Source organism: Chiloscyllium punctatum, chromosome 32 (assembly GCF_047496795.1).
Source record: "Chiloscyllium punctatum isolate Juve2018m chromosome 32, sChiPun1.3, whole genome shotgun sequence".
Lineage (NCBI taxonomy): Eukaryota > Metazoa > Chordata > Chondrichthyes > Orectolobiformes > Hemiscylliidae > Chiloscyllium > Chiloscyllium punctatum.
Genome location: NC_092770.1, coordinates 61385058 through 61405608, shown reverse-complemented (window position 1 = coordinate 61405608; position 20551 = coordinate 61385058). Strand labels below are relative to the sequence as shown.

Below are 20551 nucleotides of genomic sequence, written 5' to 3'. Positions count from 1 at the left end.
ACTCCCAAAAAAACCACGCAGTCTCATGGCACCTTCCGATTCACCCTGCCCGTAATACCTACCCATTTACTTCATTCCTCCTCAGAATCCAAGTGTCCAGACACATCTTCCACGTGAAATAGTGTTTTACCAGCACTTCGAGGACCTCTTTTAAACCTCCCCCTAGTCTTCTCTGCCGTTATGACACCAGTCCCAGCTCCTGTAGTCTCTCTAATTAATTGGAGCTCCTTATCACTATACAGTTGAAGATTGAGATCCTGGTCTTAATCTACTGTATTTGCTGCTCATAATATGATCTCCTTTTCACGAGGGAGACGAAACACAGACTGGGCCACCGCTTTGCAGAATACCTACACCTGAACCATAGGGGTACCAATATACTGGGGCGGGGGCATCTCCTAATGTTCTTCGGGAGGGTTTAAACTAATTCAGCAGGGGGATGGGAACATAAACTGTAGTTCCACTGTCCAGGGGGTTGGAAGTTGTGAGGTCAGTGGTTTCAAGGTCGCAAGAGTGCGCTGGTAAACAGGAAGCTGGTTTGAAGTGTGTCTACTTCAATGCCAGGAGCATCCAGAATAAGGTAACTGAACTTGCAGCATGAGTTGGTACCTGGGACTTTGATGTTGTGGCCATAGTGGAGGCATGGATAGAGCAGAGACAGGAATTGTTGTTGCAAGTTGTTTTGGAAAGAACAGAGAAGATGGTAAAAGAGGAGGAGGTGTGGCCTTGTTAGTCAAGAACAGTATTATGGTGGCAGAAAGGACGTTTGAGGACTCAACTACTGAGGGAGTATGGGCTGAGGTTAGATTAGATTAGATTAGATTAGATTACTTACAGGAAAGGAGAGGTCACCCTATTGGAAGCTTTCTATAGGCCTCCAAATAGTTCCAGAGATGTGGAGGAAAGGTTAGCAAAGAATAATTCTGGATAGGAGCGAGACTAACAGGGTAATTGTTATGGGGGATTGGGGGTCAGTTTTTGTCCAAGTGTGCAAGAGGGTTTCCTGACACAGTATGTAGACAGACCAACAAGGGGCGAGGCCACATTGGATTTGGTACTGGGTAATGAACCAGGCCAGGTATTAGATTTGGAGGTAGGTGAGCACCTTGGTGATAGTGACCGCAATTTGGTTACGTTTACTTTAGCGATGGTAAGGGATAAGTATATACTGTAGGGCAAGAGTTATAGCTGGGGGAAAGGCAATTACAATGCGGTTAGACAAGATTTAGGATGCATAGGATGGGGAAGGTTACCGCAGGGGATGAACGCAATTGAAATTTGGAGCTTATTCAAGGAACAGCTACTGTATGTACCTGTCAGGCAGGGAGGAAGTTGTCGAGTGCGGGAGCCATGTTTACTAAGGAAGTTGAATCTCTTGTGAAGCGGAAGAAGGCAGCTTACGTTAGAATGAGACGTGAAGACTCAGTTTGGGCACTTGAGAGTTACAAGTTAGCTAGGAAAGTCCTAAAAAGAGAACTAAGAAGAGCCAGGTGGGGACATGAGAGGTTGTTGGCAGATAGGGTCAAGGAAAACCCTAAAGCTTTCTGTAGTTATATCAGGAATAAAAGAATGACTAGAGTAAGACTAGGTCCAATCAAGGACAGTAGTGGGAAAATGTGCGTGGAGTCTGAGGAGATAGGAAAAGCGCACAATGAATATTTTTGTCAGTATTCACACCGGAAAACAGCAGTATTATCGAGGAGAATACTGAGATACAGGCTACTAGACTAGATAGGATTGAGGTTCTCAAGGAGAAGGTGTTAGCAATTCTGGAAAGTGTGAAAATAGGTAAGTCCCCTGGGCTGGATTTATTTTAGGATTCTCTGGGAAGCCAGGGAGGAGATTGCAGAGACTTTGGCTTTGATCTTTATGTCATCATTGTCTACAAGAATAATGCCAGAAGACTGGAGGATAGCAAATGTTGTTCCCTTGTTCAAGAAGGGAAGTAGAGACAACCCTGGAAATTATAGACCAGTGAGCCTTACTTTGGTTGTGGGTAAAGTGTTGGAATGGATTATAGGAGATAGGATTTATAATCATCTAGAAAGGAATAAATTGATTAGGAATAGTCAACACGGTTTTGTGAAGGGTAGATCGTGCCTTACAAACCTTATTAAGTTCTTTGAGAAGATGACCAAACAGGTGGATGAGGGTAAAGTGGTTGATGTGGTGTATATGGATTTCAGTCCGGTATTTGATAACATTCCCAACAGTAGGTTATTGCACAAAATACAGAGGCATGGGATTGAGGGTGATTTAGCAGTTTGGATCAGAAATTGGCTAGCTGAAAGAAAGTGGTGGTCAATAGAAAATGTTCAGCCTGGAGTTCAGTTACTAGTGCTGTACCACAAGGATCTGTTTTGGAACCACTGCTGTTTGTCATTTTTATAAATATACAAACTGCTGTTTGTCATTTTTATAAATAGCCTTATAAAGAGGGTGTAGAAGGATAGGTTAGTAAATTTGCGGATGACACTAAGGTCGGTGGAGTTGTGGATAGTGCAGAAGGATGTTGTAGGTTACAGAAAGACATAGATAAACTGCAGAGCTGGGCTGAGAGATGGCAAATAGAGTTTAATGTGGAAAATGATGAGGTGATTCACTTTGGAAAGAGCAACAGGAATAAAGAGTACTGGGCTAGTGGTAAGATTCCTGGCAGTGTAGATGAGCAGAGAGATCTTGCTGTCCATGTACATAGATTCCTGAAAGTTGCCACCCAGGTTGATAGGGTTGTTAAGAGGGCATACGGTGTGTTAGCTTTTATTGATAGAGGGATTGAGTTTTGGAGCCACGTGGTCACGTTGCAGCTATAGAAAACTCTGGTGCGGCTGCATTTGGAGTATTGCATGCAGTTCTGGTCACCGCATTATAGGGAGGATGTGGAAACTTTGGAAAGAATTTAGAGACAATTTACAAGGATGTTGCCTGGTATGGAGAGAAGGTCTTATGAGGAAAGGCTGAGCGACTTGAAGGTGTTTTCATAAGAGAGAAGAATGTTGAGAGGTAACTTAATTGAGGGTTAGATAGGCTTGACAGTGAGAGCCTTTTTCCTTGAATGGCAATGGCTATCACGAGGGGACATAGCTTTAAATTGAGGGGTAGATAGATATAGAACATATGTTAGAGGTAGTTCCTTTACTCAGAGAGTAGTAGGGGCGTGGAATGCCCTGCCTGCAACAGTAATAGACTCGCCAACTTTAAGGGCATTTATATAGTCATTGGATAAACATATGGGCGAAAATGGAATAGTGTAGGTTAAATAGGCTTCAGATTGGTTTCGCAGGTCGGCGCAACATCAAGGGCCAAAGGGCCTGTACTGCGCTGTTATGTTCTATCCACAAAAATGACCCTGAGCTTCCAGTTGCCTGCCACTTCAACACACTATCATGTTCTGTAACCGACATCTCTTTCTCAGGCTTGTTACAGTGCTTCAGCAAAGCTCAGCACACGCTGGAATGACAACACCTCATTTTCCACTTGGGAACCCTGCAGCCTTCTGCACTCAATATCAAGTTCAAAAACTTTTGGGTTTGAGCTTCTCCCATGTCCTTACCCCAGCCCCCACATATCAGACATTGTTATTACATGAGCTGCTACCACAAACAACTTATTGACAGCTGCTCTTGCTCCCCATTAGCAGGTCTTTAGTTTTCCAGGCTGACCATTACCCATTCTTTTTTCTGTTTTTTCTCTATCTGACTGGGCTCTCTCTCCACCCCTATTTACTCCCCTTACTCCACAGTAACTTCTGTTTTCAATTGTGTTTGAACACATTTATGATTTGTCAGTCAAATAGCTCCTTCATAATTCACAATGATCATTGTAGATTGTTCTACCTTAGTTTATCAGTGATCATATCTAAGCCAGTGCTGAGAAGAACAGAAGCATCAAGTGCATGAAAAAACCTTCAGATGTCCTTTGAAGTAACATGTCGTCAGTCTTGGACATGTATTTCCATTTTTTCACTGTGGCTGATTGTTTTTGAAAATGTGTACTGAGTGTATTCAAGTGCTGCAAAACTGGGCTTAGTGCCTGTTCTTAGGATGCTATTGGAGCCATTTTTGTACGAATTTAGTGTCCACAGTTTGTGTACAGTCTTCCAGCATGTTCAACAACTGCAAAATGTTTCCCATCATTGAATATGTATTTATTTGTGATCTCACAGTCAGTGTATGATGCCAGTGAGCTCCTACTGACCTGATACTGGTCACGCTGATTTCATTCTCTCCCATTTATCTATTCTTTCATTAGATGAGCTACCAGGTCAAAGCAAAAGATGATTGTTTGGCGATAAGCACGATCGTATTAGGGCCGCATGGTAGCCCAGTGGTTAGCGCTGCTGCCTCGCAGTGCCAGGGACCCAGGTTCAACTCCACCCTCTGGCGACTATCTGTGTGGAGTTTGCATGTTCTCCATGTATCTGTGTGGGTTTCCTCCCACAGTCCATGGATGTGCAAGTTAGATAGATTTGCTGTGCTAAATTGTCCATAGTGTCTAGGGATGAACTGGTTGGGTAGGTTAGCCATGAGAAATATGTGGTGATGAGGTTAGGGTGGGATGCTGTTAAGAGGGTCGGTGCAAACTCGATGAGCTGAGTAGCCTCTTGCTGCACTGTAGGGATTCCATGATTCTTTTACAACATGTATACAGTGATAATCTTGCTGTCATGAGAATCATCATCATGCAGTGGTGCATGTTTACAGAATTTGCAAAATGTAAGACAAAGGAGCTCGTAGGCTGAGGGAAAAATCAAATGGGAGAAGTATTAGGTCAGAACAAACTTTCATGTTCAGTGGTTTCAGCTTTTCCACTTATCACGGTCTTGTTTGAGCAAACAGCAATGATGGTCAATGTCATCCACTCTGTATGAGTGAGGGAGGAAATGTAGCCAGGCCTGACCCCTAATGGTTAGGTGCTACTGCATCTGACTATGGCCAGCTTTTCTTGCGAGAGAGAGGAAGTGTGGTAGAAGGTGATTGATGATATGTCTGCCACAGTTGAACTCGCAGTGTGTGTCAGGTATGAGAGATAAGTGGGAGACATGTACCAGTGTGAAGGTAAGGTGAGGCTATCAATGATGAATTCAGGTCGTGCTTCATAACAAGAGGAGGCGAACGGGGTGAAATGATACTTTCATTTTTAAAAACATGTTTTATAAAGATATATTTACTGATCTTTATTACTCAGGAAAAATAACTGAATATTTTACAGCACCAGACGTAGATCTGTGACAATTACCATTCACTGCCCCTGTACTCCATTGCACCTGTGTAGAGCGCCTCCAGAGCCCTTGTCGATGGAGGATCTCTCTGGTAGCAAATACTCCAACAAGGCTGTCAGTGCTACATTGGAGGTCATTGCCCCAGTTTTCTGCTCTTCTCTTTGCTAATAAACTCTTCACCTGTCATTTTCCAGCAGGCAGAATACACCTCCCTTCTGTGTCCCTGACGTGTAATACAGCCACTCAACCTTGTGCTCAGTTCTGAGTCTCACAACACCATCATTTAAACTAGCAAGCAGCACAAAAGGTTCACATAGCAGTGCTACATGTAGGCAGGTTCACTGTGATTGTGATTCCTGCACCCAATCACCAGTTGAAGTCAGTGTTTCACTGCATACTTTCTGATATGAGAAGGGTCGGTATTATATTATCAAGCTGAGTAGTGGAGTTTTGAAGCTGAGGAAGTGAATCTTCTGCCTTGTAGTTTAACTCAGAGCTCAATGCATTCTTTCTCTAAAGTTTTAACATTTAAAATTCAAAGAATGCATGCGTATATACGTTTCATGTCCTCAGAATATCCCAAATAAAGATTTTTTACAGTGTAATTGCTGTTGTAATGTGGAAAATGCGACAGCCAAAAATCGCACGCAGCAAGTTGGCGCAGATGGCAATGATTTAATGGTTAGATAGTCTTTCTTTTTTGTGATGTTCATAGCTAATTCACCAAGAGTCAGCCGTACTTTTGGTTCAGGTACTGCTATGGGATCTTTAAAGTTCACTTGAAAGAGAAGGCAATTGAATGCCTTATGAAGGACTTTTGCCCGAATTGTCGATTTTCCTGCTCTTCGGATGCTGCTTGACCTGCTGTGTTTTTCCAACACCACCCTCTTGACTCTAATCGCCAGCATCTGCATTCCTCACTTTCGCCTAATTGAATGTCTTGAAAGACAACATCTCTGACAGTGCAGCACACCTTTGGTATTGCACTGAAGTATCAGTTTAAAGTAAGTTTCTGGAGGGGTGTTGAATGATTTCCCTGACAATGGAGGATTCGAAATTGCACTTAACAATTCCAATGACAGCAATGGGCACAGTTTATACTGCAATAAATATTCTCCCATAATTGTCAAGCTGTTTTTCTTTCAGATGTGCCCATTAATTAACCAGGTGACAGACACACTGATGGAAAATCTGAAGACTCATGCAGAGTCCGGCGAGGGTTTTGATATCTATCGGTAAGCAATTGGCGTCCAGCAACAATGCAATTTGGATGTCAAACATAGGCAGTGGCTTACTCAATGCGTGCAAGTTTGTTCTGTCATGGGCAAGAAAAAGTTAGAGCTGAAAAATGAGTTGCTGAAAAAGTGCAGCAGGTCAGGCAGCATCCAAGGAGCAGGAGAATCTTCAGGAATGAAGAAGGGCTTATACTCGAAACGTCGATTCTCCTGCTCCTTGGATGGTGCCTGACCTGCTGCGCTTTTCCAGCATCACATTTTTTAGCCTTAATCTCCAGCATCTGCAGTCCTCACTTTTTCCCAAGAAAAAGTTAATGTTGTCTGACACGAATTGCGAAAGAAAAATATCGAAAGGATAGAAGGTAAAGGATGGGGATGGACACATCTGCAGATTTGACAATTACCTTTGAGATACAGGAGGAAATTTACATAATATGTCAAATAAATAATAATTCTATGGCAAATTTCCTCCTCGAGGCCAAACCTTCTCTACCAGTCTGATGGCCACAGGTGATTGAAAGTATGGTTTTGAAATGTGTTGCTGTTCCTTCACAGTCACTTGATAAAAATTATGGAAGTCTCTAACAGAGTTTTACATGTTCCCAAACGAAATGGACAGAGGGGGTTCAAGAAAGTAGCTCATCATTACTTTCAAGAGGGCCGTTAGAAATGGAAAATAAATGCCATCTGTGTCAGCAATATCTGCATCTCAAAACTGATTAAAGAAAATGGAGTAAACTTGTGTAAATGGTGAGCTAGAAGAAAGTGAGGACGCAAGATGCTAGAGATCAGAGCTGAAAATGTGTTGCTGGAAAAGCGCAGCAGGTCAGGCAGCATCCAAGGAGCAGGAGAATTGACGTTTCGGGCATGAGCCCTTCTTCAGGAATGAGGAAAGTGTGCCTAGCAGGCTAAGATAAAAGGTAGGGAGGAGGGACTTGGGGGAGGGGCATTGGAAATGGGATAGGTGGAAGGAGGTTAAGGTGAGGGTGATAGGCCGGAGTGGGGGTGGGGACAGAGAGGTCAGGAAGAAGATTGCAGGTTAGGAAGGTGGTGCTGAGTTCGAGGGTTGGGACTGAGGCAAGGTGGGGAGGGGGGGAAATGAGGAAACTGGAGAAGTCTGAGTTCATCCCTTGTGGTTGGAGGGTTCCTAGGCGCAAGATGAGGCGCTCTTCCTCCAGCCATCGTGTTGCTATGGTCTGGCGATGGAGGAGTCCAAGGACTTGCATGTCCTTGGTGGAGTGGGAGGGGGAGTTGAAGTGTTGAGCCACGGGGTGGTTGGGTTGGTTGGTCCAGGTGTCCCAGAGGTGTTCTCTGAAACGTTCCGCAAGTAGGCGGCCTGTCTCCCCAATATAGAGGAGGCCACGTCGGGTGCAGTGGATGCAGTAAATGATGTGTGTGGAGGTGCAGGTGAATTTGTGGCGGATATGGAAGGATCCCTTGGGGCCTTGGAGGGAAGTAAGGGGGGAGGTGTGGGCACAAGCTTTGCATTTCTTGCGGTTGCAGAGGAAGGTGCCGGGAGTGGAGCTTGGGTTTGTGGGGGTGTGGACCTGACGAGGGAGTCGCGGAGGGAGTGGTCTTTTCGGAACGCTGATAGAGGAGGGAAATATATCCCTGGTGGTGGGGTTCGTTTGGAGGTGGCGGAAGTGACGACGGATGGTACGATGTATATGGAGGTTGGTGGGGTGGTAGATGAGGACGAGTTGGGTTCTGTTCTGGTGGTGATTGGAGGAGCGGGGCTCAAGGGCGGAGGAGGGGGAAGTGGAGATCTGGTGGAGAGCATCATCGATCACGTCTGGGAGGTAAATGGTGAGCTAATCAGCTTTATGTTCAGAATTTCCCAAAATGTTTGCTGACAATGTCAGATGACTGTAATTCTGTGAGGAGGGAAGGGCAAAAAAGTTTTGTGTGCCTTTGTCTCTGAGAAGATAAATTGCATTAAAATTCTTTGCTTAAATCATCATAAGCTGCAAAGGAAAGATTTAAACTTGGAATTAAGATAAACTACCATTTGTGCACTAGCCAGAAAGAATATACATTTGGGGGAAATACGAAGGTGAAAGGGTCAGTAAAATTCAGAGACAACTGGTTAAGTATTTGAAGAGTAAACAATTGAGGAAAGCTACTGTTAGACAGATGGGTTGTAATGGTCGCTTCACATTTAAGTGAATGGCTCTCTCTCTCTCTCTCTCTCTCTCTCTCTCTCTCTCTCTCTCTCTCTCTCACTTCACTCTTTAAATTATTTCCTCTTAGAGATTCCCAGGATTTCATATAGTCACTTATTTTCATCATTCATTGTAGCACTGTTTGCTTATCTTTTGTAGTGATCTTCAATTTTTGAATCCTTAAAAGAACACAGTAGTAGAATTAACATAGCTCTTCCCTAAATGAACATGGTATCGAATTAATGTCCCCTTGCTTAAACACATTATAAATTAATATTGTCCCCCACAACTTAACACACTGTAGAATTTATCTTTCCCCTCCCTAAATGAATGCAGTATAGAATTAACATCACCCCTCCCTAAATGAATACGATACAGAATTAGCATTGCTGGTCTGTAATGTTACCCCTCTTTATATGAACACAGTTCAGGTTTATCATGCTCCTCCCTAAATAAATAGTAGAGAATTTACAGAACCACCTCCCTAAATGAACTCTGCAGAATTCACAGAGCCCTCTCTAAGTGAAAATATAGAATAACACTGACACTCCCTAAATGAACACCGGAGAAAATCAATAAGTGCCTTCTGAAATCAGCGTTGAATAAGTAGTAGCCTTTCCTAAAGAGCACAGTATGGCATTGGCCTTCCTTCATTGAACAGTACAGAAATAACATTGCTAAAATGAGCACCATACAGAATAACCTCTCCTTAAAACACATGACAAACGTGAGGGAAGATGTTTCATGTTACAGAGTGTGTCAGAGTATAAGCATTGGGTGGGAGGTGGCCAGTTAAGTCTGAGGTAGTAGAGTGTAGGTTATTGGACTTACTCTGACAGACTGGAAATGGTCATAAAAGCTTCTTGCTGAGTTGTTGCACAGACCTGTTCGTCCTGGAGATGGCACTGACCAAGTGGTAGTTTCCAATCAGGATGGCATCGTATGTTACATAGAGTCCTCTGCCAGTACTCTGGGAAAAAGACTACTCACTTCTCAACATCCCTATTCATAAGGGCCTCTAGGTCTCTCTCAGAGATGTGTGGTGTCAGCTTCCCTTTCTGTGCCAACTCTCCTTACCAGGATAACTTCCTGCTGATAGAACTACTGTAGATGCACAGCCCCAAGGGATTCTGGTCTAATGGAGGACCCCTGCTGAGCAGAGAGTTCCTCCATGAATTGTGCATGGTAAGATGGGATGGAAATAGGATCTCAAAGACCCAAGTGGGAATTAAAGCAAAGTTTGTTAAGGTACAGTGAGAAAACTCACTCAGCCTTGTGACGAGAATCACTCCACCAATTTCGATGTTACCTGCACTTAGCCAAAAGATGGTAACATTTTGCCCAAAAAAAGTAATGTTATCACATATGCATCAATTAGCTTCACTTGGTTTTTTTTTCCAAACAGTCAAAAATGAAAATTTGAGGTCTTTACAGATCCAAAAGAAGATTTGTACATAGTCACTGAGGTACTAAATGAGCATTTTGCATTTGTCTTCACCAAAGACAGAGTCTGAGTGAAAGCAAAGGTACTTGACATCGTAGATAAGCTAAAAATTGATAATGAGCTACTAGGAAGGCTGAATGTACTTATAGTTGTTAAGTCACTAAGATCAGAAAAGATATGTTTGGAGGATGCTGAGGGAAGGATTGAAACTGTGGAGACGGTAGCTACAATCTTTCAATCCTGCTTAGATCCAGGAGTAGCAGAGGACTGGAGAACTATAAATATTACAGACTTGTCAGTAAAGGATGTAATTATAAATCTAGGAATTACAGATCTTTCAGCCTAACGTCAGTTGTGGGGGAAGCATTAGAAGTGGTGAACTGGACCAAAATTACGTTATTTGAACAAATGTGGCTCAGTTAAAGAAAACTGAGCTGGATTTGTTAAAACATAAATCATATTTAATTAACTTGCTGAAGATTTGATGAGGTGACAGAAAAGTTTGCTGAGAGTTGTGCGATTGAGTGGTGTCCGTGGACTTCTGAAAGGTGTTTGATAAAGTGCTGCATAACATACCAGCCAGTAAGATTAAAGCTCATGGAATAAAAGGGATAGCGTTGGCATGGATACAAAGTTGCCTGGTCACAGAAACAGAATAACAGTGAACGGTGGTTTTTCAGGTTAGAGAGGGATATACATTGGGGTTTCCCAGGATTGATACTAGGACAATTGCTTTTAAGGGACTTGGGGATAGCAGGGCTGGGTTACAAAATCAGTAAGAAAGGCAGAACAAGATGTTGTTTTTTATACTTAAGGCATTTTGTGAATTGGATTATCCCCTCTTACCTGTAAATTGAGTCTAGAGTGGATAAAATAAGACCATAACCTGGAATTTCAAACTTAACCTACCATTCTAACCCATGCTACCTCTCCCAGTTGGAAGTATGTTGAATCATGAACCTGCACACATGTTCTCTGACATTGTGGGGTCACCATTATAAAAAAAGACAAGGGGGAATTTACATTTCATCCTCTTTGCTTATTTTCATTGTTTCAGGAGGATTTGGAAGCGGGTGGAAACCCCAACATATAACCTAGGGGAACTCAGCTGTGGAATTGGGAACATTTTGATCGCTGTTTAAAAGGTCTTTGACAGTGTTCCCTCATATTTCCATGTCCTCTCCATCCCTTTGTCTCTTTTATTTTGTAAAGATAATAGAAACCTGGAACAATCTTGCTGTGATGTCACAGAGCTGCACATCACTGGGTATAAAAACAACAGTGTGGGAGTAATTGGAACTCTGAGGAAGGAGTGCTCTGGTAGACACAGCAGAATGTGACTCTTTAAAAGAGACCCTATGAGCAAATGGCTCTGAACAAACAAATGTAGATTAGCATTTGATTGATATGTCAGAACCCGTTACATGATTGTCATATCGGATACTCTTTAGTTTAAATTTTATTCCAAAATTTATTACAGTAGTGTTGTTTTTTAGAATAAGCCTGAACATAGTCGTGATAATGTCTTCTTGACTGGAGAGTTAATTCAGAGATATAAAATAGCCTTAAATGTTTGCTGCTGCTTATCGACTGCTTACCTTTTAATCTGTTTTCACATTTGCTAACTCTGTCTTCATAATTTTGCATCTGCGTTTATTGAACTTTCCAACACTACTTTCAGATCCAGGTTGTTCACCCTCAAACTGAATGTGATGTTCAATAGATTGTGTTCACTCTTCTCTGGAGAACTGTGAGAGTAATAATTAATCCTCTCAAATTACTCATTGCCGGATTTAAACCAGCTTGTTATATGGTTGATGCCGGATAAGAACAGCCATTTTGAGGATGAGATGGTCCTGCAGCAGTTTTTTGAAAAGTTGGTTTTGTGGGTCTTATCCATTTCCAATACTTCATGCAAAAGGGGAGCAGTGTGTGGCCTATTACTAACATTTATTCCATCTCTGTACAGGTACTATGGCTGCTTTTCCATGGATGTTGTTGCCAGTGTCGCATTTGGTACACAGGTCGACTCCCAGAAGAACCCTGATGATCCATTTGTCAAGCATGCAAAGATGATCTTTAATGTAAATTTCTTCAAACCACTTATTTTCCTCAGCAGTAAGTGTTCAGCACTTCTATTGTTCCTCTGCCATGTTTCATTTCTTCAGCCATAGCTCTGGAATGATAATACTGGTCTGGACTAATGATCTGGAGAATGTGTATTTTTGTCTCACTACGGCAGTTTGAGAACTGAGTTGAGTTGAAAAACCTGGAAATAGAACAATGATATCTATAAACTAAGACAACAAATTAGGTGGGTTGTCATAAAAATCTAGCTAGTTCATGAATATGGAAATAAAACTTGCCAATCTTACCTAGTCTGGCCAGGTGTGACTGTGGTCCAGCAGCCCTATGAATTGCTTCTAAGATAAACTCAACGTGTTTCTTTTAGTTAAAAATCACACAACACCAGGCTATAGTCCAACAGGTTTAATTGGAAGCACATTAGCTTTCGGAGCGACGCTCCTTCATCAGGTGATAGTAGGAGCGGTGCTGCAATTAACCCTGTTGGACTGTAACCTGGTGTTGTGTGATTTTTAACTCTGTACACCCCAGTCCAACGCTGGCATCTCCAAATCATGCTTCTTTTAAGTATTTGCAAAGCTTCTGAAATATAGGTTTTGCATTTATGAATTACTAAAATAACCCCTCAAAAGCCACGTATCAGCAAGCCTATGTTGTAGTTTGCTGGCCTCACCGGAATTTTCCTTTTTGTGGAAATGCATTATTACTGTGCTCTGAAACATAACCTGACAATGGCAGTCCCATGGCTGGTTGGTGGTTCCTACTCTGATTTGATTTGATTTTGTTTTATTATTGTCACATTTACCCAGGTACAGTGAAAAGCTTTGTTTTGCATAGAGTACAGGCAGATCATACCGTGCAAAGTAATAGAACAGAGAGATGAAGACAGGTGTTACGGCTGCAGAGAAGGTGCACAAAGAGCAAGGTCGACTTTAGATTTTAAATTTGAGAGGTCCATTCAGAAGTCTTAATAACAGCGGGGAAGAAGCCATTCTCGAAACTGTTGTTATGTGAGTTTGAGCTTTTATATCTTCCACCCGATGAAAGAGGTTGGAAGAGATTATAATCACAGTGGAGGGGTCTTTGATTATGTTGGCTGGCTTTCCCAGGCAGCAAGAGATTTAGATGGAGTCAGCGGATGAAAGGTTGGCTTGTGCGATGGACTGGGCTGTATTCACAACTCTCTGTTGTTTCTTATGGTCCAGGGCAAAGCAGTTGCTATACCAAGCCATGATGCATCCAGGTAGAGTGCTTTGTATGGTGCATCTGTGAAAACTGGTAAGAGTCTTTATGGACATACCGAATTTCCTTAGCCTCCTGAGCAAGTAGAGGCATTGTTGTGACTTCTTGACCATCACATCAATGTAAGTGCACCCTTCCCCCTCTCTCACCCAGCCCTCTATCTTTAACCACTTGTTCTTCCTCCCATCGAGGAGTGTGCTTAGAGTGCAGGGAGCAGCTCAGCATAAGTTCACCAACCGCAACTGAACTGAAAGTGTGGACTTAAAAATCTATTGCAAAATTTGTTCTGATGTTCCATTAAAGCTGCTCATTGCAGCCCACAACTGCTCACAGTTTCTAATGATATTTAATGACAATTTTTTGTTCTCAGAGGATTTATACGTAGGTATATACAAAGTTAGGAGAATTTCTACCCCATCTTCATTTCTTGGCATTTGCTTCTAAAGGTCTTGCTTTGGGTTCAAGGGCTGCCAGTATCACTGGTACTATAGACCAGGGGAGTTGTGGTGGAGGGGTGGTGAAGTGGGGGTGTGGAAGAGTGGAGAAAGCAATCCCTGACATATGATTTATGATGACATTTCTTCTGTTTCAGTAATATTTCCCTCCATTGTGATGCCTATCCGGCTTTTGCTGCCTCATACATCCACGAGCAAGGTGAATGCCTTCTTCGTCAGAGTGATTAAAGATATTATAGCACAGAGGGATCAGCAGCCTTCAGATCAGGTAATCTCCAGTAAGGCAAATTTCCCTTCTCTTCATCTGGTCATGTATCATTTCAAACTGTGGCTTTGGAGCTATTGGTAACCATTCATGTAATAGTCAAGCTTGGTTAAGAGAATTAAATCTTTTCACTTTTGTCTGGGCTCACATGCAAATCTAATTGGAAAGTAGGAGCAGTGGAAGGGCATTTGTGTCCTTGTCCACCATTCAGATATCCATATTCTTGACTCCATTTTTCTGCTTTGATTCCATATCCTTAGTCCTCTAGCATAGCAAATATCTATCAATCTCAGTCTGGCTGAAAAAAATCAACCAACCCACATTTGCAAAATGTACAACACAGAGTTCAATATTGGATGTGATTCTGTGATTAGACCACATTTGCTAAATAATCCTGAATGTGCAAAGAATTAGGCTAGTGATCAATTTAGCACATTTAGGTAGACTCGCAATGTGGCGCACTTAAGTAGACTGAAAGCTACACAGGCTCTTGTTTTTAGCAAAGAAATGGAGCATGCAAGGTGCACCCACTTCAGTTAAAACACAAGGTGACAGCTGTCATTTGGTTTGTTTCTCATGGCAATACCTTGACCAATCAAAGTCAACCCACCTGGTTTAAGATTTAAATAATGCTTGGCTGTTGACCATCATTATCATTCACCAGTGTATTCTCCATGGCAGTGCTTGTACCAATCAGGTTCCACTTGCCAACCAATTTGCACATCCTCTCATATGGTACAAATATTGTTTTCTCTTTACTCGCGAATTGTGCAACATGAAAAGCTTCAACAAATGTGCCTTTTTTTTAGCAGTACTCGAGTTTTGTACTACCAAACAATTGTTCGAATCTCAGTTTTGCAATTACTCAATTTGCTCCTGAATTCACAGCTTTCACAGGAATAGATATAAAGATTCCACTAGTCTTTGTGAAATAAAAGAATCTTGACACCATCCCAAATAACATTCATCCAATACTAAGGTTACATCTCCTTGTTCTGGGCTTATCTGCTACAGGAAATAGTTTCTCTCGACCTTTCAAGTTGTTTAATCATCTTAAACTTCTTAATTAGATAATCCTTTAATCTTGTACAATTAGGGACATACAGAAGCTTATTAATTGAATCCATCCTTGTTTCATGGAGTTCTGGAGATATTTTTGTGACAGCAATGGTCCTTGCTGAGGTGAGGTGCCCAAAGCTGAATGTAGTGCTCTAGATAAGGATGAACCAGAGATTTATATCCCGTAGCATAGTTTCCTTCATATTTGTTCTTTGGTTGTGGGTGCTGCTGGTCCATCTGTAGTTGCCCTTGAATGGTGGTGGTGAGCCATCTGAATGAACTGCTGCAGTCCATCTGGTGCAGGTATACTGCAGTGTAGTTGCACCCTAGGGTTTAGACCCAGCACAAAGAAAGAACAGCAATTATTGTTCCAAATATGTGACTTGGAAGACGTGGTCTCATGTGTCTACTGGCCTGTTCCTCTAGATAGTAGAGATGGTGTACTTGGAAGACAGTGTTGAGGTCTTGGTGAGTTGATTCAGTGCTTCTTGTAGGTAGTACAGGATGCTGCAACTCCACACTATGGTAGGGAGTAATGGTGTCAGACTGTAGTATCTTTTGGTGTTGCTGGAGCTGAATATATCCAGGTAAGTGTAAAGTATTGGCATCACAATCCTGACTTGTGCTTTGTAGATAGTGGACTGGCATTGGGGAGTCAAGAGGTGAGTTCACCACAGAATTCCTAGTCTCTGATCTTCTCTTGTAACCACAGTATTTATATAGGTGGTCTAGTTCAGCCTTTGACCAGTGGTAATCCCTGAAAGTTGATGATAGAAGACCCAGTAACGGTAAGGCCATCAGTGAGAGGCGGTTAGATTCTGTGAGTTGGAGATGGTTATCGCAGTGAGCAACAATTGCTGCTTAGCCTAAACCTGAATGTTGATCAAGTCTTGCTGCCTGTGGTCACAAATTGCTTCAGTATTTGAGGTGTCTTCCAGATTTTTGTATTCCACCTCCCTTTTTCATCAATCCAAGTGTAATGAGATGGTCCTGTTTCGGCTAGCCGAAGGTGAAATGAGCTTGGGCACTCTCAGTGCATTCAACACTGAGGAGAGCCCTGTAGCACAAAACCACAAAAGGCGTTTCATTGTTTGTGAGAAGATTTGTAGCTTGGGTGCTCGTTGTTGTGGTTCTGTTCGCCGAGCTGGGAATTTGTGTTGCAGACGTTTCGTCCCCTGTCTAGGTGGATGACTTGGACCTGGACCCAATATACCGACCACTGCAACGGACAGCTGGAACTGACAACCGGGAGCGGCAGATTCAAACCACTACAAATGGCGGAGGAAAGATCACCGAAGCACTTCACAGGAGGCTCCCAAGCACTGAGGATGTCACCTAGACAGGGGACGAAATGTCTGCAACACAAATTCCCAACTTGGCGAACAGAACCACAACAGGTGTTTCATTGTTCTCCTACAGTATTGTTAACATCACCAGGGACTAAGAATTTAACAACTTAGTTTGTGCAATAGTGCCCTGATAGTCAGGCAGGAGTTTGAAGGAGACTTAAGTGAAGTGAAATGAAGGCTGAATAAGTGACATGCAGGAAATTTGTTTCAAGTGGAAATTCAGTGCAAAGGGATAACAGTTCAAAGACTTAATTAGCAAGTAGTAAACTTTCTGGAGTGAGGAGTGAATAGGAGCAACTAAAAGACATGAATCGAGAGGCTGAACTGCAGTAAGACTAGCACCTGAGTGATGTCACAAACCAGAGCATGATGTGAATACAGTGAAAGAAGCTGACCAGTGAGTAGGATTAGTGAATATTCCTAATCTTTAAAGTTAAAATATAATCAGGGGTTAGATACTGTTCTCTGTAGCTGTGCTACCTGCCTGGAGCTAGGGTTAAGAGATCACTTTGAGATTGGAGAAGAGCTTGGAGAGAGAGGGGACGAATCCTGTAATCGCTATCCACATTGGCATCAATGACATTAGTACAACTGGAATGGAAGAAACTCTGGAAGAATTTGAACAGTTCAGAACTAAATTAAAAAGTGGAATCTTCAAGGTATTAATCTAGGGATTGCTACCTGAGTTGCAGGCCAACTGGAATAGACTAAATAAAGGCAAGGAGTTAAATGCGTGGCTCAAGAATTGGTGTGGGATTCAGTTCATGGGTCACTGCCAAAACTACTGCGCTAGAAGGGAGCTGTTCTGGTCTGACAGTCTTTAGTGAACTGTGCTGGGACCACTCTGCTGGCAACTTAAATAACGAGGGCTGTAGGGAGGGGCTTTAAACCAATTCTGGAGGGGCATTGGGGAAGAGAAATGTAGGGTTACAAAGCAAGAGAATATGGCAGCATTGTAAGGCAGCTATTTAAATATCAGTATTGAGTGAAACAGGAAGGAACTGAGTATATAAACATAGAGAAACAACAGCAAATAGGGTTGGAATGGCGGAGGGGGGGGGAGAGATGTGGTAAAAAGGCAAAACTAATGGCTCTTTACTTGAATGCACATACACACAAAACAAAATGAATGAATTAATGGCACAAATAGAGATTAATGAGTGTGATTTTATAGCCATTAAGAAGACATGGTTGCAATGTGATCAAAGCTGGGAGCTAAACATTGAGGTGTGTGTGACTTTTCAAAAGGACAGGCAGGAAGTAAAGAATGGTGGAGTTGCTTTGTTAATATGGGGTTGGTGGGGGGAGGGATTGGAGTACGTATGATGCCAATAAATGATGTTGGATCAGAAATGTAGAATCCATATGGGTGAAGGTAAGAAATATTATGGTGAAGGAGACACTGGTAGGAGTAGTCTATGTGCTCCCTAACAGTAGTTAGACAGGAGGACAAAGAATAAATCAGGAGATAATAAGGGCATGTAACAAATACAGCACTTTAATGATGGATGCTTTAATCTTTATGGATCTCAGGAAAGTTGGGTTGGCAGAGGTAACCACGAGGAAGAATTCATAGCGTGTTTTTGGGACAGAACAATATGTTGTGGATCCAACCAGAAATCAGGCTATTTTGGATCTGGTAATGTATAATGAGGCGGTTTTAATAAATTATCTCAGAATAAAAGACTCCATAGGAAACAGTGAGCATACCCAGGGTAGAATTTAGCATTCAGTTTGAGAGTGAGAAACATGGGTTGGAGGCAACTGTACTAAACTTAAATAAGGGTAACTACAAAGGAATGAGAACAGCGCTAGCTGGAATGCATTGGGAAATTAGTTTAGCAGCAAAGACAGTTTAGGAACAATGGCATGCATTTAAGACAATAATACAAGGATGCAAAATTTATGTTGCAGTTATACAAAACCCTAGTTAGACCCCACTTGGAGTACTATGAGCAGACCTGGCACCACACCTTGGGAAGAATATCTTGACCTTGGAGGGAGTACAATGTAGTTTTACAAGAATAATACCTTGACTTCAGGGGTTATGTGAAGAAATTAGACAAATTAGGTCTGTTTTCTCTAGAATTTAGCAAGTTAAATGGTGATTTGGCCAAAGTCTTCAAGATATTATCAGAAAAATACATGGTAGAAAAACTATTTCCACTGGTTGGCAATCCTAGAACTGGGGGCATAGTCTGAAAATTAGGTCTAGACTGTTGGGGAGAGGTGTTCGGAAGCACTTCTACACACAAAGGTTTGGAACTCTCTTCCACAAACTGGAGTTCATGCTGGATCAGTTGTTAAATTTCAATGTGAGATTTTTTTTTGTTAAGCAATTGTTTTAAGAGATGTGGACCAAAGATAGATATATGGAATTAGGCCATAGATCATCCATGATCTCATTAAATGGTGGAAGACTCAAGAGGGTAATGATCTACTCCTGTTCCTAAGTTCCTATCGCTCACAACAAATATATATTCCCATGTGAAAGAAAGATTCTGGAAAGGGATAAGCCAACCATGTTTAGCCACAGAAGCTAATCAGATTAAATGAAAAATCATGTAATGTGGCAAGTACAAGTGGTAAGCCAAGGTTTGGGAAGTTTTTAAAAAAAACTGAAGGTGACCAACAAAATTATAAAGTGGGAGAAGAAAAGCTTTGACGGTAAATGTTCAAGTAATATCAAGCAGAGCTTCTTTAAATATATAAAGAGGAGGAAAGACAGGCCAAAGTGAATGTAGGCCCTTTAGAAAATAAAGCTGGGGAAATAAGAATGGCATCCAGGAAATAATCATAGAATTCCTACTGTGTGGAAACAGGCTATCTGGTCCAACAAGTCCACACCAACCTTCCGAAGAATATCCCATCCAGATCCATTCCCCAACATTTCCCATGACTAATGCAACTAACCTACACATCCCTGGACACTATGGGATAGTGACACTAGTAGACCACTTCACCTAACCTATACATTTTTGGACTGTGGAAGGAAACCGGAGACCCTGGAGGAAACCCATGCAGACACAAGGAGAATGTGCAAACTCTACACAGACAGTCACCGGAATAAAACTCCTAGTGCTGTGAGGCAGCAGTGCCATTTGGAGGGGTTGAATAAATATTTTTCATCAGTCTTCACAGTAGATGATACTGATAGCATTACAAAATTGCTAAATAATCAAGGGGAAAAGGAGGAGAGGAAATAAATACACTAAGTTATTATGAGAGAAAAAGTGCAAGGGAAACTAATGGGGCCAAATGCCAATACATCCCCAGGATCTGATGCGATGCATCATGGATTAGTAAAAGAAATAGCTACAGAGATTGTGAATGCACTGGTAATAACCTTCCAAGAATCTTTAAATTCTGCCCCAAAGGATTGGAAAATTGCCAATGTAGCACATTTATTTAAAATGGAAAGGAGACAAAAAACACAGGTAATTGTCGTTCATTTAACTTAACATCTGTGGAGAACCTTAATGTGTATAAAAAGCCTGCAACAGCAGAGCATTTAGGAATACCCAATATGATCAAGCAGAGTCAGCAAGGCTTCGAGAAGGAGAAATCATGCCTGACAAATTTCCTCGAAGTCTTTGAGAAAGTAACAAGCAGGATAAAGGGGAATCATTGTATATGTATGCAATACTTTTGGATTTCCAGAAAGTGTTTGATAACGCATGACACACTCAGCCACTTAATAAGATAAAAGCCTATGGTGTTGGAGGTAGGATGTTGACATGGATACAGGATTAACTGTCTATTTGAAGGCAGAGTGTTGGGATAAGGGGAGCATTTTCAGGATGGCAACCTTAACCTATTGGAATACCATAAGGATCAGTGCTGGGGCAATCATTATTTACAATGTATTTTCAAAACTTGGATAAGGAAAGCAAATGTACTAAAGCCAAGTTTGCAGATGACACAAAAATGGGTGGGATTGCTGATCACACAAAGAGTCCACAGAGGGGTAGAGACAGGCTCAGCGAATAGAAGGAATTGTAACATGGGAAAATGTGAGATTTTGTACTTTGATA

The 20551-nt window shown here is 41.9% G+C and overlaps 1 protein-coding gene across 4 annotated transcripts in view; it reads left to right on the top strand.

Annotated features, from left to right (window-relative positions):
• The window catches only part of tbxas1 (thromboxane A synthase 1 (platelet)), a 232902-nt gene that overhangs the window by 134790 nt on the left and 77561 nt on the right, over nucleotides 1-20551 (top strand). For all 4 annotated transcript variants that reach the window (XM_072552486.1, XM_072552484.1, XM_072552485.1 and 1 more), the window contains 3 exons: nucleotides 6368-6456; nucleotides 12032-12180; nucleotides 13982-14112. In XM_072552486.1, coding sequence (XP_072408587.1) covers nucleotides 6368-6456; nucleotides 12032-12180; nucleotides 13982-14112 — 369 coding nt within the window. The remainder of the gene's footprint in view (nucleotides 1-6367; nucleotides 6457-12031; nucleotides 12181-13981; nucleotides 14113-20551) is intronic.